We start from the raw sequence: 20,233 nt of genomic DNA on the forward strand, positions 1-20,233 counted from the left end.
ATGCCTGTGCTACACGGCTGTGTCAAAGGCCTTTGGAAGGCCGTTGAGCCAATTGTCTATCGAGTGCCACATTGTAAATACATAGGGCGCAGTTGTCGGCGAGAGCCCAATTGTCAAACGAAAGTTACCGTGTAGCACAGGCATAACACTTACACTTTCATTGAGGATTTGGGCGACGCCTTACAAGCAGGCTTTCGCACTACATTCCTCAGTTGGCGACACCAAATCGTCTGCTTTGGTTAAATTTAATGGCCCCAGTAAAACTTAGCGGGATGATAGTTTAGCGACATGCAAAGGCTTCCAGCTGACTCGATGGGTATTTAATTCGGCTGCTCGATCACATCGTGAATACTAACACTGTAAAATGAATTACACCATTCTTGTCTATAACTAACACCCTTACACCCTATAAGAAAGAAAAAAAACACCCTTTTGAAATGGTGTAATGTAAAATGTCTATTCTTGTGGTTTCACTGGGGCTTAAAGGTGTTACAAACTGCAAAACACCTTTAAAGGGGTTCTAACTTTGTTTTTGTTTTTGCTACGGGGTAAAAGTGTAAGTTATAGACAGAGATTTACACCTTTAAGGGTGTGAATCCTTTTACAGTCTGTAAAAAGCGGCAAAACAAATTCCCCTATAAGTGTCGCTGTAGCACTCCAGTTCGCCATTTAACTTGAGGACCACCGGGGATAATTTTCCACCTACTCTTTTCTCTTTTTCCCCCAATTTCTTTCTTGTCGATAGCTAAACCTGTTGCTTGCGCGAACGCACAGGGCATTGAAGCCCACGTAAATCTCGGAAGACACCGTTCAAAAGAGTCCTCCTTGCATTAGGCCTAATTTGAATTTAGACGAGAAACCACTCTCTGGAGCCGACCGACCTTTTCTTCATCCATCAGGGGTATTAAGGACATGTCGGAAGGAGGTAGCCTCCTTTGAGAAGACGGCTTATACACTGCGTCGCCTTGCGACGGGCCGTGCAAACACCACCGTCCACAATGAGCCCTTATATTCAACGTTTTTATGGACTTCCCACACTACTCCTTTTACCATTTTCCGTTAGCTGCCCTAGCAGAGCCTTCTCTTTCACTCTTGCGAAGTTCATCATGGTGCCCACGCTTTAAAAGGGTCACAGAGGATTCCTAAGCCTGTTTTTAGTAATAGGTATAGATGAGAAGGCAGAAGCGTTGCGTTGGGCTAGGTTTGTAAAAGGGTCTTCTGCCAGTGTGGACGCTAAGCCTACTCCCTCGACATCGTACACACAGCAACTACTTGTTGCCGAATCACTATCCGCGCTGCTTGCGAGACTGTTTCGACAGAAGCTAAAGTCCCACTGAGTTTCCGGTGCATGCGATTTTCTTAGTGTTGTTTCTGATGGACGTTGCTTTCGTAGAAGCTAAAGCTTTGCCATCCCTTCCTAAAGAAAGCTGAGAGAAGCGCGAAAGCTTTCTCACATCAAAAGTGCGTCAAACGTGCGTCAAGACCTTCGTTAAGAGTGAGTGCAACCTTCCCTGAAAGAGCGTAAAATCGATTGTCAAACCTTCGAAGACCCAAATATTTCCCAAACGAAGGACAAACCCTATCGACAATTTTTCGCGCATTAAGTAAACGAACGATCTAAATGTATACCGATACACGGTTCAGAGAGAGAGAGAGAGAGAGATAGATAGACAGATAGATAGATAGATAGATAGATAGATAGATAGATAGATAGATAGATAGAGAGAGAGCGAGAGAGAGAGAGAGAGAGAGAGAGAGAGAGATAGAGAGAGAGAGAGAGAGAGAGAGAGAGAGAGAGAGAGAGAGAGAGAGAGAGAGAGAGAGAGAGAGAGAGAGAGAGAGAGAGAGAGAGTTTTCTAATAAGACCGAAGAAGTTAGCCCTGCATAATACTGGGCTTGCTACTTCGGATGGCTGGTGAACGTGTACTAAGGGTTAAATGCTACAATGAATAATACAAATACGAAAAATAAAAACGAAATAAAATCCACCAGGCGGACACAGGCACACACATACACAGGATACTCCCTCTTCATGATCGATGCGTGTATTGTCTCACCTAGAACCGTTCCATTTTAGCGATTTTCAAGAAACCGTTTTGACACAATGGAAGGCCAGTTTCCCGCACGCGCCATGTGTCCATAGACCTTACCATTGCTTTTCGGTCGACCAACCGGTCTATGCGGAAATGCATTCGAAATGCACTCTAAGAAAGCGTTCGCTTTAAAAGGGCCTACTGAGTTTCTGATTCACGCCCTGTTCCATGTGTTTTATTTCTGATATGCGCGAGTGCTATACGCTGTGTCATTACACATGTGGATTTCGGGTATATCTTTTTGGAGATTCCTTTTGCGGAAGTGATCCGGGAGCGCCATTTGCCAGCGTATAGTCAACAAATGCTTTCGCATTAAAATACTTGCTCGAATTTCGAAACAGGATACTCGTCCCTGACGTTCAACGTAAATTTTCAATTTATCAAGTTAATATCGTAATTTCTTCTCCATGTCGAAAAAGCAAAGTGGACTCTGTTATCCTTGTGACAGGTACATTAATTAATTAATTTCATAAAAGCAGCAGGTGAGAAAGGGAAAACTGTTCTCGTTAATTAGCGAATGGCCTCTTCATTCATTACACCACCCGAAAAGTCAAGCCGTTTTGCGTTTCATGAAAAGGCTTAAACAAGTAGAAGATTCCACAGCCGCAAAAAGAAAAAAAAAGTTTATTGACCCGGGGAATCCAAGGCTGGGGTCATCTAGAATAATTGGAAAGGAATCCTGCTTTTTAGCATCCCGGCATGCCTTCTAAACCAATGCAGCGTGTTTTCACTCTCCATCCGCCATCCAACAGAAACCTTTATAGTATTTCCCGTAGAACGTCGATATCCCTACTAGCTTGACTTAAATATACTTCATGCGGGGGTGCGTCGTAGTTTCAAACATAACCGATCCTGTTGTGGAGATAAAGCACAAGAAATCGGTACTTGAAGGTATAAATTAGGAGGCAATGCGTACTGGGGCCGCGTGGGTGCGTTTCGTCGTAATCACAAGGTAAAAAAAAATGGGCAAGCACTTAAGCCTGATTGCAAATGGAACTAAGTGGCGTGCTTGTGGGCGAGAACGGAAGAAAAGAAAGACCACGAGAACTGAATCTTCATTAGATGTCTTTGCCAATTTTGATTTATATATATATTTTAACCTCCACAAACGGTGGATAAAAATTTACCACCTCTTCCCAATAAAAGTTGATAGAAGCGCGGTAACTTTCTAACATAAAAAATGCGCCAAAAGTGCGTCCTTGGCTAAAAGTGCGTCGAATCGATCGTCAAACTTTCAAAGAACCCAATATCAAACCAAGAACCAACCCAAGCGAACATTTTTCGCGCACTAAGTAAACGCATCTACGAGGGATCTAAATGTGTGCTGATACGTAATTTATGAGATAAAGATACACTATTAACTCATTCTTCATGATGGTTGCGTGTGTTGTCTTATCTATAACCGTCCCTTTCTCGTGATTTTTAAGTAACAATTCTGGCCCAATGGCAGCCCGGTTTCACGCACGCGCCGTGTGCGTCCACAGATGTTATCAGAGCTTTTCGTTCGGCAAACTGGTCTATGGGGTAATGCATTAGTTCTTTGACAGGACGCCATGGACCCCACTAATAAAGCGTTCGCTTCAACAAAATTGGCTGACGATTACGATACTCCCTAAGGAGAACTTTGTGCGCAGGGCGAACTGGAGTTTTCTGGGTGACGGCGCATACCCGCTGCGTCTCACGAAGTGATCGCCTCATCAGCGAACGCACGAAAGCGCGCGGTATATACTCCTGCGCTGTCTCGTAGCGCGTCGCCGCGGCGTCCATGCCTCGCGCCTTTTCCCATCTTTTCATCATCCGCTTTCTTCTGGCTCTAACTTCGTTGACCCCTTTTTTTGGTGCACGTTAAAGATACCCATGTGGTCAAAATTAATCCAGAGCCCTCCACTACGGCGCGCCTGATCGCCTGTGAAGCGTGAGCGCGTTAAACCCCACAATGAATCAATTAATTAATTAATCAGTCGGTGACCTCTTCGTTCTTTCGGTCATCTCGTAGCGCGTCGCCGCCGGAGAGAATGTCTCACGCCGTCTCGGCATACTGCCCTGCCCCTTACACTTTCCCCATTCTCTCCCGCTGCGTTCCTGCTCGTTCTATCTCTTTTCGCATCGGTTTCCCTTTCGTTCGCTCGATTACGAGGGACGACGGCTACGCGAAACCAAAGGAACAGGCGCTTAAGTGCTGCGCGCTATGAAGCATGCTCAGTCGTGCACCTCAGTGACGCTTTGCTTATACGTAAGCCTAGAAGGGGTAGACCACAATTTATTCAATCTCCGTCACTGAAAAAAAAGCATTTATTTGACGGGAAACATAGCTGAACTGAAGTCCTTACTCATCAACCTGTCTTGAACCTCGCACATTCAAGTTAACTTGGTCACTGTCTACCGCTGTGGACAAGCGCAGTGATCGTCTTTTCTCCCTCTCCTCCTCTCGTTCATGCGCAACGGTCGAAAAACTGACAACGCATGCACGCTACTATACTCGGTGACAACTTAAGAACGGCACCGGAAGTTGCCGCTGTGCCGCCGCGCGGAGAAGTCGGTTTCTCCGCGCGGCGCAAGTAGGGCGTTACTGGGAATATTTTGAACATGGCGTGAGCCGTTCCCGTGATTTTTTGGACTTCATATGCTTATAAACGACTCCAGTGACGACAAACAAACTGCGTGACACAAGGCAGACGATATCACGCATTCATAGCAAACCCCTTTCAAAACGCGCGCGCACTGACGCCACGGGTCCGGCGCTTTGGCGGAGCGATACACTACATGAGGTGGTGCCGTTCTTGAGTTGTAACCGAGTATAGTACTCGAATAACAAAATTTCTCGCGTAATCGTCCCTTCGTTTATTTTGTAGTTCTCTGTGTATATGCGTACTCGGGTATTATATGTAGTTTAAGGCTATTGCGCGTATCTCACTTGGAAAAGTGCAATCCTTTTTCTTGCCCATGTCTTGTTCCCCTGAAATACAGATGAAATAAATAAATAAATAAATAAATAAATAAATAAATAAATAAATAAATAAATAAATAAACAAACAAACAAACAAACAAACAAATAAACAAATAAATAAATAAATAAATAAATAAATAAATAAACAAATAAATAAATAAATAGAAAGCCCACAACCCGAGTGGTTAAAAATCTCTTCATCCCTCAGCAAACATGAATGGGCTGTCGATGGTGATGATGAAACAAACAAGTAAGTAGATGCATAAAATATTCCATAAAGAACAAACAAAAAAGATAAGAAGCAAAAAGCAAGAAGAATAATATTGAATAGACGAAAAAAAAAACACAAGAGTTCCACTTAACCTCATCTAGTAAAACATGCCGCACAGACGCCACGTGCCTTTCCCAACGGCGACCGCGCGTTTCCAGCAATAAAATTCGTCGTATAATTTAATGGCTGTCGCGCAAACAGCCGCGACCGCGTTGTTTGCTTTGGCTGCAGCTATAAGATAATGCGCACTGATCCTAGAAGTTAGAAACCAACGAGAAGTCGATTTTTCTTCGGCGGCAATTTGGACGTCATCACACCAGATTGAAAGTTTGAGTGGAACGCTTCTGGTACTCGTCGGGGCGCCACGGGAGAACGACGGAAATACAGGGGAATGCATATAGAGCGAGGGGGTAAAAAGGCTGGTGTAACTGAAAATTATCCGCAGAAGACTGTTCTCTTTGGCGCAATTGTGGGGCAACGGCGGCTTTCGTAGCAAGTTCATTAACCTGCTATGTATGTTTTAGGAGTGAAGCGCCTTCGCTTTGTCCGGAGCTTGGCGTCCGTGTACACAGTGCTGCGCATGCGTGAGGAGCATTGGATTGGATTGGAATTGTATATACTGCACACACGCGTTGTCACTCATTTACATGCTCTAGTTGGCAATGCCACGGGTGATTTACGGTAAGAACGGTCCCCAGTGCTTCGCCCACTCGTCATGATTCAATTCGTGGAGATGCGTGAATTTTTTTTTTTGCTTACGCAGCCTTTTATTGCATGCTTTCAAGTCCTGCACTCTATACTCTGTATGCGCCCTTTTGGCGTTCTCCCGAGCAATGACTTTCCTCTTGTTTCCTTTCACACTTCGGCATTCCGCCCCTTCTCGCTTCTTTTGTATCTCCGGTTGCTCTTTCAGCCTAAAATGTTTTGTTGAAGCTGTTCCGCCTAGAACTGTATCGCGAATTTACGGAACATGTGGGAGCCTTATGTATTCAGAGTTAACATGAGACAAAAAAAAAAAAAAGATTGCCTTGCCCCGAAAGCCGGTTCTGGCAGGAATATCGCTTCGAATGCCCGTGTTGCCAACAATTCGTGTCTATTTTTCTTTTTCTTTATTGCTGTATTGTAATTCCGCTGCGTCTAGGCGACCACAATCGTGCTGGTGCACCCAAGCGATATCTTCGTGAAAATTAATAGTTTTACATTACGGCCTAATTTTCACTAGATTCGATACGCAATGAAAGAGTTCTTCATCAGTTGACCACTCTCAAAATATGAACAGAAAAACAAATTCATTTTATCTCTGCACAACTCATTTGCACTAGGACTTCAACAGTTCATGTGTTTACTGCTCCCAAATGGCGGGGAAAAAGTGAGCATTCATTCATTCATTCATATCTCCACAAAAATGGCATGCGCAGTGAGGGCGAGCGAAAACAACGAGGGAATGTAGGTAGTTCGCTGCCCCTAACTAGACAGACTATGACAACGATGGCGTTGTAGGCCAGTTTATGTGGTTTTAAGCAAAATAGTCCAGATACATACAGTAAACTCCCGCTATAAGGAAATCGCTTGATTCTAAATCTACTTTATTGTAATTGTGTCATAGCAACCACTCTAGTGCACTCTGAGAAGATCATCCCCGAATAAAACGAAGTACGGCTGAAGACTCTGTTACGAAGAGGGTTTATTCGATGTTCGTAAACGACGCGGAGAAACTGCAGACATTTATCGCCGGAGTGCCTGCTGCTTTCCGAGTGGCGATACATTTTGACGGAAGCTGACACCAAAACGATCGCCAGCAAAATTTCTATTCGGCGAAATTAAAGCGAGGCGTGATCAAACCTTCCTAATAAAGCGAAGTTGTATTCGTCTTCATCCTCCGCGCACTCAGCTGAATGCAAGGCTGCCTGGCGTTGTTGCTACGTCGGATGCGGGTAATTTTATTATCCTTAATACGCTCAATGCACGATGATGCTAAATTACAGAACGATTCTAAGATGCATGTTTAAACGCATGTAGCAAAATAATGCGTTGTTGTTAAGACTGAAACCTCCGTTTGAAAAGACCACATCTTTTTTTTTTCCAAACTGATGAAACATTTATCCTGCCAGTGAACATGCCAACTAATTTAGTATGACATACAGACGGAGCACTGAAAAAAAATAAATGCCACTTGAACTTTGGAAACGCAACTGCAATCAATCCAGTGCTCTTTTTCTGTGCGTGAGTTTCCAAAAATGGTCATACCAACCTTCAATAACATTAACAAGTGCGATAAAAAGCAGCCCTAAAAAAACTGCGAACGTGCGCTGTCCCCGAAACTAGTTCCGCAAGTATTATACTATTCTAGGTTGCTGTCAACGTTCCATGAAATTCGTTTGTACCGTAAAACAAAGTTCGCAAACTCAGTTGCAACGCTCAAGGAAGTATCCCCTCTTTCTGGGCGGTGTTATCCTGTAAGTAATAAGCAGCCCGCTTATATCGAGCAGCGGGAGGATTGTGAAATAGTTCGATATAGGAAAAATTCGATATAGAAAGTGCAGAAAAAAAACTTACATGCGAGCAATCTTGCCGACGGAGTCATGAGCTCTTACCATCCTGCAGTTCACTATTGATACGACACTTTCTTGGAAAGAAAACAATCATTTATTGGGGCGGGAGAACTGCGTGAGTGTAGGCAGCTTCTTGGAGCGCAGCGCGTTGCTGGTGACTGCTTGCTCCACGGTATCTAAGCAGTCGACAAGCACAAGACCGCTGCCCTCAATGACACTGCAGTATCGCCGTAGCAGGGCCACGGCAGCGACGGCTTCGCTCGTGCTCGGAAGCGGTACGGAGCCCTCGGCGTCTTCGACAGAGCGGAGACAAGCATGAATGCAAGCGAATAACGGCGAACCCAGCGTAACGAGCAAGTGAGGTGAGCGAGTGGCGCGGACTTGAAGATCGGTGACACCGCAGCCCGCAGCGCCCAATGTGGCGCTTTCGGCGCCAATGGCATGCATGCGTGGAGCTCAAGGGCAAAACTGGTCACCCCGCGAAGACTGGCCGAGTTGGTGTAGTGTAGCTGGCGCTACAAAACACAGGTGCACCGCAATACAGAACACAGGTACAATGTATTGCGTATACCTTGGTGTGCACAGTTAGAAACTCACACCAGTTTATTTCACATGCCGGAGAAAGAGGCTAAATCTGCAGTCCGCGACAGGCGGGGGTACTTGTTGAACCAGAGTGCTCGCCACCGTTCAGCCAAATCTAGGTGCTGAGAAGACTTCCGAACTCCTTATTTTGAACAAAGCCGCACGTTCGCCACGCTACGAAGACATGAGGGATGTCGGTTCTTAGACGCATCTCCCCATGTAGCATCATTGACGGTGGATGTGAGAGTGTAGCTACGTCATCTATAAACCCAGACAATGTTTCTCCTCTGATTTACACCTCCTTTCCAATGTGGTTTTACCGCGCGTACGCACGGAGTCGCGTCGGAAGAATTTTCTGCGTGCACGGGACCGACGGATTTCCATTTCGTGTAACTATGTAAAGCTTCTCTTTAAAATCAAGAAGGGCTCGTCGAGCATGGACGCGTCGCTGTATACAAAGCTCGTTGTGTAGCCGCGCGCATACTCACTGGCTGAGCGAGTTCCCGGGCACCTTTCGCACCTCCCATGTGTGGTTGGGATTGGTGAGGAGCACCGCGACCGCCCCGTCGGCCATGGAGGAAGCGTGCATGTCGAACACGAGTGTGCACCGCTGGCGAGCCGCCTGCGTGAACCACGGAGACGACACGTTGCCCGGCGCCGACGACGGTCGAACGCCGTCTCCACGCACGGCGTAGTACAGGAAGTGACCTGCACAGAAAAGCGGAAGTGGCAAATGGTCAAGAAAGCGGGTACGATACTCACGGCACGAAAAAGTGCAGTCACTGATTTGTTATTGCGTGAGCAGCGGATTTGGCACGTCGGCGAAGGATTTCGGATGTGTCTTCAGCCGGCGACACGTGTGTGGAGAGGCATGCCAAATCCTTCGCCGACATGCCAGCCTCCTCAAGAGCATGTGCGGAGATCCAGACGTATAGTCGATCCCGGCAGTTTCAGGTAATACATAATAAAGGGAAATCTGACAATGTAGCTAAAAAGACTCTGCAACCGTTATTACGTATGTGAAATGCTTTCGTAACGTATACGTTGTACTCAGCGACCTCAACAAGACTGCATCCGACGAGCGCAATATTTAGACGAGGTAGCGGCAAAGTATCCCAGCCCAATATTGGTGCTCTGCACCCACCAGATAACTCAAAAATTTGCTCAAAATATATTGAAGGGAAAGCTCTACTCCGCCATCTCTAGCAAGATCATTGGTTGTGTCGCAATGACCTTGAGCCGCCAGAGTGCAAGTGTGAAACGTGTGACGTCACGCCACCTGATCGGCTGTGGAGAGGAGCCAGAGCTGCGCTATCTCGGAGCCCCGTCTCTTCGGTACCACGGGGCTAGGAGAGGGTCTAATGGTTGCTTCGCCTGAGCTTGGTTTCTCAGTCTCAAGATGGATGGCGCGCCACCTGGTGGTCGTCTGTGCATGCTATTCAGCGAAAGCGACAGGCTGAATCGAATAATGCATTAGATTGATTGATTGGTTGATTGATTGATTGTAAGGTTTAACGCGCCGACGCAACGCGGGCGATGACGCGAGCCGTAGTGGAGGGCTCCAGATTAATTTCGACCACTTGGGGATCTTTAACGTGTGCCGAAATTTTTCACCTTCATCAGAAAAGCGGCCGCCGCGGCCAGTCATGCATTAGACGGCAGATTGCGAAACCTCATCGTCATCAACATCATCGTAAATAAACATCATCATCGGCCTACTCCGGTCCACTGCGGGGCGAAGGCCTCTCCCATTGACCTTCAACCACTTCTGTCCTGCGCTGCTTGAGCCCACAGTTTACCCTCAAGCAAAGCCAAGGTTGGCTGCTTTTGATATGACACTTTGTGCATAGCCTGCAAAACTAAGCCAAACAGACCTGTCGCTCGCGCTAACTAGGTTTACAAGTGTTAAAATTTTCCACTCTTTCTCGATCTAAGCATTGTTTTCGCGCTTGTATGACGCCATGCAGAGTGTGCCGCGGCTATTGGCCAGCTTTCAGTTACAACAATAAACGATCGCAATAGTTATTTAAAGGGACCGTGCAACACTGTTTTCAACTTTTTCTTAAATTTTAAGTGCTTGCAGAACGTAGCACGCCCAGTACTTAGATTAGGGGGTCGCAAAGTACCTTTGCCAGAAATTACTGCTCTATGCTCACCAGATAACTTGAAAACTCGCTCCAAAGATTTTTCTCTCTTTTCCGGTCTTGACGTCCTTCAACGGCTCGAATTGCGTCACTATGGCCATGTAGCGCTGTTGGCCGGTTTTCGTCAGATGCAGCGATGAACGCATTCGAGAGCCACATTAAAAAGAAATGCTTGAAAACAAGCAGGAACGGAGGACGTATCTGCTACGACGGGCAAATCACGCAGTGCCACTCCGTGCTGGCGATAACTATAGCTTTCGCAGTGCTTCCAGACGCGAAGGAAAGGGTGAAAGCGTTTATGGAAGCGTTTCGTTTCTTCGAATAAAGGATTGATTGGATTGGATTGGAAAGTGTTGCAGGGTCTCTTTAAAGGGAGTCTGCAACAGTTCCGATAAATGCTTTCACTCTTTCCTTTCCGCCTGTAAGCACTGCGAAACCTGAACTTATCGCCAGCACGGAGCGGCAGTGCGTGATTTGCTCGTCGCCGCAAATACGCCTTCCGTCCCTGCTTGTTTTCAAGCCTTTCTTTTTGAAGTGGCTATCGAATGCGTTCATTGCTGCATCTGAAGAAAAACGGGCCAACAGCCGCTACATGGCCTTAGTGACGTAATTCGAGCCGTCGAAGGACGTCAAGACCGGGACAAACAGAGAAACATTTTTGGAGCGAGTTTTCAGGTTATCTGCTGGGCATAGAGCAAAAATTTCTAGCTGACGTACTTTGTGATTTCCTAGTGGAAGTATGTTTGTTTACTACGCTCTGAAACCATGTTGAAAAAGTGTTGGAGGGCCCCTTTAAAAGATAACGAAGAGCCCGAAGCAGAAGTTTTAAAGCGTATCTGCTGCGACCGGGAAATCACGCAGGGCGGCGTCCTGCTAGCGATAAATATGCTTTCTCCGGGCGTCCAGCCGCGAGGGAAAGAGCGAAAGCGTTTATCGGCTGTACCGCAGGAAAACTTTAACGACTGAGTCAGAAAAAAAAAAAGAAAATCTATCGAGCACAGCGGAGTGGAAGGACAAATCCGCGCTTGACTGGCTACCAACGAAAGCGGCGTATAAACAAGGTTAAAGAAGCCAACAACTGCACAAGCAGTACTCGCTGAAAGGCAGCTGAGAGAAAATAAAAACACCCCTCACGCGTGTGATTTGCGAGCTAATTTTGAGCTTAGAAACTCTGTCCTTTTCCTCACACAGGTGCAACGAGTACGCCCCCACATTTTTGTGCGTGTTTGCGCATGCGCGAATGCGCAAATAACGAAAAGCCTCGGCGCATTGTTTTTGCGGCGTATGCAGGGACGACGAAGCGGGGAGCGAGAAATTTCGGTCCTTTCATGCGTGTGCGAAGTACTTCATACAGAATTTAAAGGCGACGGTCTGCGGGGCCGCTTTCGCTTTGTCCTCCTCAATTATAAAAGCTGCCCGGCACGCGGAGCTTATATAGTTTACGTACGACGCAGCGGCAGTACTCCAAGCGGCGCAAAGCAAGCAAAATCGTTTCCCAGACTTCACGGCCCCTCCTCTGGTTTATGAGATTAACTTGTCCCACTGCAGGTTCCGTGCGAGTGGAGGAGAACGTCGCATCAGCGACTGGCTCGGACAAACATGCTTAGTATGTTTGACGGGGAGATTAGGTTTTCCAGCATGTAATCGCTTCACGTATCCCACGCGTGCAGTGGTAATCCCGCAATCACTCGGGCGTTTTAGCTAAGGTTGTTCGTTATGTCGGTTGAATATTAAAAGTTACACACTTTTTTTTCTCGTAATAATGTTTCACTTTGATGTCGGCAAAGTGCAGATTATATTTTTGTGTTATTTACGTTCGACATCTTCTTATTCCCAAGTCCAGGGCTTAAAAGGAACAGATTATTGCTGCTCACCTTAACCGAAGGGATTTGCTATCTAAGCGAATGTGTTTTGAGTGGCGGCTGCTCAGAACATTTTTTGTTTGTGTTTGCGATGTTCACTTTTCAGTAAAGAACTTTATGTAGTAGGTAAATGGGCGTGTTTCTTGTGCCCAGGATAATAAGTGACGACTCGAGGACAGTCCTGGTTGTAGGTTCACCTACACCCCGGGAAGGGGAACTAGGGAGGCAAGCCGCATAAACGTGTACCAATGCGTACGCTTTTTTAGGGCCGAAGACCCTTAAGGGCTGGGGCTGTTGGTGCCTCCTGTCGTCGTCGTCGTAATCGTTGTCCCATGTAGTCACGGATTACCGGGAGACTCGTTTACGCCTCGTGCTAGAGATCTTTGTGCTTCAAAGACAAGAGACTTTTTAAGCAAAGGTGTATACCTCTACCCCCGAACGCTTTCATCTCCGTTGGCAAAAACGCCAAGGCGCCAAGAATACACTCACACACCGCACGCTTCGCCCCTCCCTAGGTTTCACGTTTGTGGAGATGGCCAGGGATTTTTCCCTTGTACTTTCATTGTACTTTTTTTTCCTAGAACCCGCATTGTTTTGCCGCAATCGTCTGGCTAAGGGTACGGGCCTCCATCAAGCAACTGGTTAGCCCTTAGTCGTGTCCCAGAGGCAATGCCTTTAACGCTGTCTAGAATAAAACTAGAAGATGTGATACAGCGCACATTACGCTGTTTGGACACCTCATAGGACCCTTCAAAGTTATCACCCGCCGCTGTTGCTCAGCGGCTGATGCTTTGCTGCAGACGACGCAGGGTACAACGACGGCTGTTTTTAAAGGGCCTCTGAAGACAAAATAGAGCCTCGTTTAATTTTTGTACGCTACTTTGTCCCCATAACAATTACACCAATTTTATCCCAAACCCCAAGCACGTAATCGAGATGTCGAGCAAAGAATACGACGAAGTGGCTTTTAAAGGGCCCCTGAAGACAAAATAGAGCCTCGTTTAATTTTTGTACGCTACTTTGTCCCCATAACAATTACACCAATTTTATCCCAAACCCCAAGCACGTAATCGAGATGTCGAGCAAAGAATACGACGAAGTGGCTTTTAAAGGGCCCCTGAAGACAAATGAGAGCCTCGTTTAATTTTTGTACGCTACTTTGTCCCCATAACAATTACACCAATTTTATCCCAAACCCCAAGCACGTAATCGAGATGTCGAGCAAAGAATACGACGAAGTGGCTTTTAAAGGGCCCCTGAAGACAAAATAGAGCCTCGTTTAATTTTTGTACGCTACTTTGTCCCCATAACAATTACACCAATTTTATCCCAAACCCCAAGCACGTAATCGAGATGTCGAGCAAAGAATACGACGAAGTGGCTTTTAAAGGGCCCCTGAAGACAAATGAGAGCCTCGTTTAATTTTTGTACGCTACTTTGTCCCCATAACAATTACACCAATTTTATCCCAAACCCCAAGCACGTAATCGAGATGTCGAGCAAAGAATACGACGAAGTGGCTTTTAAAGGGCCCCTGAAGACAAAATAGAGCCTCGTTTAATTTTTGTACGCTACTTTGTCCCCATAACAATTACACCAATTTTATCCCAAACCCCAAGCACGTAATCGAGATGTCGAGCAAAGAATACGACGAAGTGGCTTTTAAAGGGCCCCTGAAGACAAATGAGAGCCTCGTTTAATTTTTGTACGCTACTTTGTCCCCATAACAATTACACCAATTTTATCCCAAACCCCAAGCACGTAATCGAGATGTCGAGCAAAGAATACGACGAAGTGGCTTTTAAAGGGCCCCTGAAGACAAATGAGAGCCTCGTTTAATTTTTGTACGCTACTTTGTCCCCATAACAATTACACCAATTTTATCCCAAACCCCAAGCACGTAATCGAGATGTCGAGCAAAGAATACGACGAAGTGGCTTTTAAAGGGCCCCTGAAGACAAATGAGAGCCTCGTTTAATTTTTGTACGCTACTTTGTCCCCATAACAATTACACCAATTTTATCCCAAACCCCAAGCACGTAATCGAGATGTCGAGCAAAGAATACGACGAAGTGGCTTTTAAAGGGCCCCTGAAGACAAAATAGAGCCTCGTTTAATTTTTGTACGCTACTTTGTCCCCATAACAATTACACCAATTTTATCCCAAACCCCAAGCACGTAATCGAGATGTCGAGCAAAGAATACGACGAAGTGGCTTTTAAAGGGCCCCTGAAGACAAAATAGAGCCTCGTTTAATTTTTGTACGCTACTTTGTCCCCATAACAATTACACCAATTTTATCCCAAACCCCAAGCACGTAATCGAGATGTCGAGCAAAGAATACGACGAAGTGGCTTTTAAAGGGCCCCTGAAGACAAAATAGAGCCTCGTTTAATTTTTGTACGCTACTTTGTCCCCATAACAATTACACCAATTTTATCCCAAACCCCAAGCACGTAATCGAGATGTCGAGCAAAGAATACGACGAAGTGGCTTTTAAAGGGCCCCTGAAGACAAAATAGAGCCTCGTTTAATTTTTGTACGCTACTTTGTCCCCATAACAATTACACCGATTTTATCCCAAACCCCAAGCACGTAATCGAGATGTCGAGCAAAGAATACGACGAAGTGGCTTTTAAAGGGCCCCTGAAGACAAAATAGAGCCTCGTTTAATTTTTGTACGCTACTTTGTCCCCATAACAATTACACCAATTTTATCCCAAACCCCAAGCACGTAATCGAGATGTCGAGCAAAGAATACGACGAAGTGGCTTTTAAAGGGCCCCTGAAGACAAAATAGAGCCTCGTTTAATTTTTGTACGCTACTTTGTCCCCATAACAATTACACCAATTTTATCCCAAACCCCAAGCACGTAATCGAGATGTCGAGCAAAGAATACGACGAAGTGGCTACTTCCAGCCACTTTGTGGCGATGTGTCTATGACGTCACAGAATCCTGCTTGTGTGATTGGTGGCCGCCGCCCAAAGCCACCGCTGAGAAACTTCACTGGGCGGTTATAGAAAGCCCTCCATTTCTATTGGAATGCATTACTTGAATGCTAAGCTGCAGTTTACACGCTTATAAATACGCTTTGTGTGCTGGCCTCTATTGCGTCGCTGCTGTCTCTGTAGCGGGAAATTCGAAAATGTTTCATTATTTCTAGAGTTCTTTTTCTTTTTTTATTGAAAACGCCTTTCGTGACTGTTATGAAGCTGAGTCAGTTACCAAAGAAGAGTTCTCTGAAATGAGTCAGCGTTGTACTTTGTCGTTATGGCCCCGTTTTAATGCGTCCCCGTTGGCGGCGACGCCTCATGTAGCGCCGAACTGGGGTATGCGGTGGCCCGATGTTAGCCGTAACGTTAAGTTTTGTGGTATTTCGTCGTCAGCGGGTACCCGGAGATTGACGTACAGTAGGTCTGAAGATACCTGGCCCGCCGTTGCGGGAATGTCGCTAGGCCCTGCGTTATTATCCCCAAATTTGAAAGCTGACTGTAGCCCTAGAAACACACCCACTCGGATGGATTGGCCAGTGAGGACAACAGCAGCCATCAGAAGCTTAAGGCCGATTCAAAATCATCGCTCCCTCCTTGCGTTTCTTCGCGAAATGGGGGTTAATCTATACCTGTTACGTAGGATTTATGCCAACGGGCATACTATCGCAATAAAAAAAAAAACAATCCCCAATGGCGGCGGCCCCAACATACCCCACTCGAGGGAATTGGCCAATAATGACGACCGCAGTTGCGAAAAGCTTGCGGCAAATTCACCCCTTCCTATTGCCTGTGATGTCGCTATACCAACTCACAGTTATCCCATACCCCACACAGCGGGATTTTTGGCAGTTATGATGACAGCAGCCTCTAAAGATTCACGGCCGATTCTCTCATTTCCATTGGCAGCGACGACAACACGGCCACCCACTTTAAATGATTTCACCACTGAACGAAAAGTAATGCTCACGGATTCTCACGTTCTAGTAGAAAGCTTATGTTCTCCCTAAAATTTGGTTCTTCTCATGCCAGCGAAAAAAAAAAAAACGCCAATGTTTAGAAAGCTTACTATATTTTGTTTACATGTCTTTTCATATTTCCCAACACTTTTCTTTTTTGTTCTGAAGCAATTTACGCAATTGCTCCAATCGCAGCTCCGAAATGCTTGTTCCAGTCCCGTAAACTTGTTTGAGGAATTTTTGTGAGCACTTTGAGATAAAAGTGAAAGTGTGAGTTTTTCTTACAAAAAAAAAAAACAACTGTAGCGCAATGGAGGGAGACCGTCCAAGTCGTCTAGCCTTCAGAACCCATGTCGGGCATCAAATAAAGTCATCTCTCTCTCTCTCTCTCTCTCTCTCTCTCTCTCTCTCTCTCTCTCTCTCTCTCTCTCTCTCTCTCTCTCTCTCTCTCTCTCTCTCTCTCTCTCTCTCTCTATCTATCTATCTATCTATCTATCTATTATCTATCTATCTCTCTCTCTCTCTCTCTCTCTCTCTCTCTCTCTCTCTCTCTCTCTCTCTCTCTCTCTCTCTCTCTCTCTATCTATCTATCTATTATCTATCTATCTCTCTCTCTCTCTCTCTCTCTCTCTCTCTCTCTATCTATCTATTATCTATCTATCTCTCTCTCTCTCTCTGTAGCCCAATGCAAATTTCGCCTCACGCTGTGGACCAAATTACCATGAGGGCATCAACCAAAGTTCGCTTCATATCCCGGGAATAACATAAAATCGAAAAGACTCGCATTAAAATTGAAGCTTCCCTTCTCGAACTTGCATTAAAGGAACCCCGAAGAGAGGCATAAACGTACTCTATTTACTTAATCGGGTCCAGGTTTTCTTCGCACGTCGCATTCTTTCTCTCAGGAGGCATCGAAATCGCGGCCTTTCTAAAAACAACGCTTCTGGTGCTCTCGCAGTGAAAGTGAGCACCGCTAAGCTACTGCGCAGGATGTATACTGAGGCGAAATGTCACGCCCCCACCTTGGTTACGAGCGCCAGCTAATCAACGTGGGCGTAACGCGAAGTAGGCGCCAGCGGGTTGTTTTGTGAGCCAAAGCGAAGCGCCGAATCTTTTCACTCGTGACATTTCTCGCGCAGAGACCATGGAGCGGCTTCAGCCTTTTCCAACAGTGCACCGACACGCCCGTTTGATGCCAAGTGAGCGGATATGGCTGAGGCGCCGGGGCCGGAAAAGCGGCGGAGAGGTGGAAGTTTGGGATAATACAGTGCGTGTAGCTTGTATATCGCGGAAAAGAACTACGCTCATCAATACCTTCGTAGAGTGGCACTGTTTCTCGTGACCTTGCCGTCACGTTCCAAGGTCAGCACTCTGCCCTGCAGGCGTCTCAGCGGGGACGCTGGAACGTTAAAGGGACATACAACCGATTTTCGTGGATTGCATGTCGTCTAGCTTATGTGAAAGCCAGCGTTTTATATACTGGGGTCATCGCAAGGACTTTCTAAATAAACCAGCGGAAATAATTTTCATTTTGCTCTAGGATTTCTTAAGTCTGAAAGGCGGCGCAATATAGTGTCTAAACGGGACACTACCCTACGTGTACAAACAATTCCCGTCGATTTCAACGCGTTGTTCAAAAACCACCCGCCGCGGTGGCTCGGTGTCTAAGGCGTTGTGCTGCTGAGCACGAGGTCGCGGGTTCGATTCCCGGCCGCAGCGGCCGCTTTTCTGGTGGAGGCGAAAAGCAAGAACGCCCGTGTGTACGACATTTCGGCGCACGTTTAGTGTCCCCAGGTGGTCAAAATTAATACGGAGCCCTCCACTACGGCGCGTCTCATCGCCTGCGTTGCGTCGGTGCGTTAAACCCCACAATCAATCAGTGATTCAAAAACCGCATGAAGTAATAGGAAAGGTTCCTTATCATTGTTTTTACACCGGGGACAAGTTTTTAGATACCTCTTTTAATATCACGAGCAGTTGAAAGTGTGTTGCCGCACATCTCACTGCCATGGTTGCCAGCATTCCTTCTGGCACGCCACGTACGGGTGGTAGATCTGAAATTCTGATTCCAAACGTTCGAGGTCGCTATCAGCAAAAGCGCTTCGGGTTAAGGTATTTTAAGTGATGCCCTTTTATTTGGGATAGATAAAATGTAGTCGACAAAACGCGATTGTCTGTCCCTTTAATGGTTCTTCGCCGATCCTTCTAGTGTCGCGGGACATCGAAAGCATGTTCCCGAACGATTAAACCACATGCACGCGCGCTCGTCTGACTCGATGTTGCAGCACTAAACGCGGAATTTTGCGACTGTGCGTATATGAATAGCGGCATTCTGTGCTCCACTGCGGGGGGTACTCCCAGTAGAGCTTGGGCCACGTCGCGCTTCACAACATGAGAGTAAAAAAAAAAAAGAAAGAAATCAGGGCCATTTCACTCTGTAAAGGTGTATGACCAGAGGAGCTGCTTGTGAGCCATTAGTTGTCCACACACTCCCGCTCAAACCGCGCCGTAGCGCCGGGTACGCGCGTTCGGCGGGACTGCGAGTGGACTTCACTGTGTAACATGTAATGTGGGAAAGACAGCTTTCAAGGCCATGTGTACGTTAATTTTTTTTAAAGTCGGCTCAACTTCTAAACGCAAGTGTATTGGTTGGAAGACATCTTTCCAGGGACAATATACGCCTTCTTTTATCAAGGTACGATGCGTCGGAGGCGAACATGTGGCGGTAAGGAGGTGTACCGAAGTGAGGAGGGCGGAGGGATTTTCCTCGTCCTCCGGGGTAGCAACAGGAGAGGTAGCATATAACAGCTCCGCTATAAAAAAACGCCTTCCGTTCATGGCGGAAGATGCCAGGAGCAAGCGATAAATAGAGAAAAAGTTGGGGCAGCTTCGGACTAGTGGCGCGAAAATTAAGCAAACAGCGAAGCTGGCGGCTCCTCCAACTTCGCTTACTTTTGGTTCGACTAAGTTTGTGCGTGATTATGCTTCGAGACTTGCTCAAGTTGTCTGTGTGGTGTCGTACGAGCCGTGCACCGCAGCTGCGAATCCGCACGGGAAATTCGCACCATGTAGAACGGCCTTTACACATCAGAAAAAAAAAACCATAAACCCACTGTGTTAGCCTTTATTCAACAATGCAGATGTTTTTTTTTTTTTTTATCGCAGAAATGTACTTCTAAAAGGCTGAAGTTTAAGCTTATATACTGCTCCATGTGCAGCTCCTTTCAACCGTGATTACTGGCAGTCCTTTCAACAGTGATTACTCTGCAATTTTTTAGCGAAATGAAAAGTTATTTTGCACAGCTAATATTTGGGGTGAACACTTGCTTTGTGCACAGTTTCAAGTCGCGCACGTTGCGCGACTGGGTTCCTGAGCCATGGGAACTATCCCATAGAAATGCATGGGGAGTTAGATTTGACAGCGAATTACACAAAAAAAAAATATTCAGAAACCTTAAATGTTCTTTTAGCGTTTTAATCTTCACGTTGACTTCTAGCTATATGCTAAATATCATTTTCCTAAAGTGGTTTTTCTAGGTTCCTGAGAGGTTGTAATTTTGAGCGAGAAAGCTGGGTATGGGCAAAAAAAAAAAAAAAAAAAGGCGTCAAATGTAATTTTAACGGGTATGAACGCACCCCGTAAGGTATACCAATATTTAATTCCCCCAGTTTCTCCTATTAATTAGGAGTAGGTTGCTCTTACATATGCCGTTCTCAGCCTAGTAGTCTACATTTAAGGAGCTCACTGGAGTAAATGCCATTGTGTAAGCGTAAATGCGCAGGAGCAAGTAAGAACGAACACACAGCCGAGAAATTGGTAAATAACTTACA

General features: G+C 46.1%; 1 protein-coding gene across 1 annotated transcript in view; it reads right to left on the bottom strand.

Moving 5' to 3' along the window:
* The window catches only part of Alk (Anaplastic lymphoma kinase), a 209,341-nt gene that overhangs the window by 135,097 nt on the left and 54,011 nt on the right, over positions 1 to 20,233 (bottom strand). The window contains exon 2 of the mRNA XM_077682125.1: positions 8,934 to 9,153. Coding sequence (XP_077538251.1) covers positions 8,934 to 9,153 — 220 coding nt within the window. The remainder of the gene's footprint in view (positions 1 to 8,933; positions 9,154 to 20,233) is intronic.

The sequence above is a fragment of the Haemaphysalis longicornis genome, unplaced genomic scaffold (assembly GCF_048455015.1).
Source record: "Haemaphysalis longicornis isolate Haplotype H1 unplaced genomic scaffold, Haemaphysalis longicornis Haplotype H1 scaffold_8, whole genome shotgun sequence".
NCBI classification, from domain to species: Eukaryota; Metazoa; Arthropoda; class Arachnida; order Ixodida; family Ixodidae; genus Haemaphysalis; species Haemaphysalis longicornis.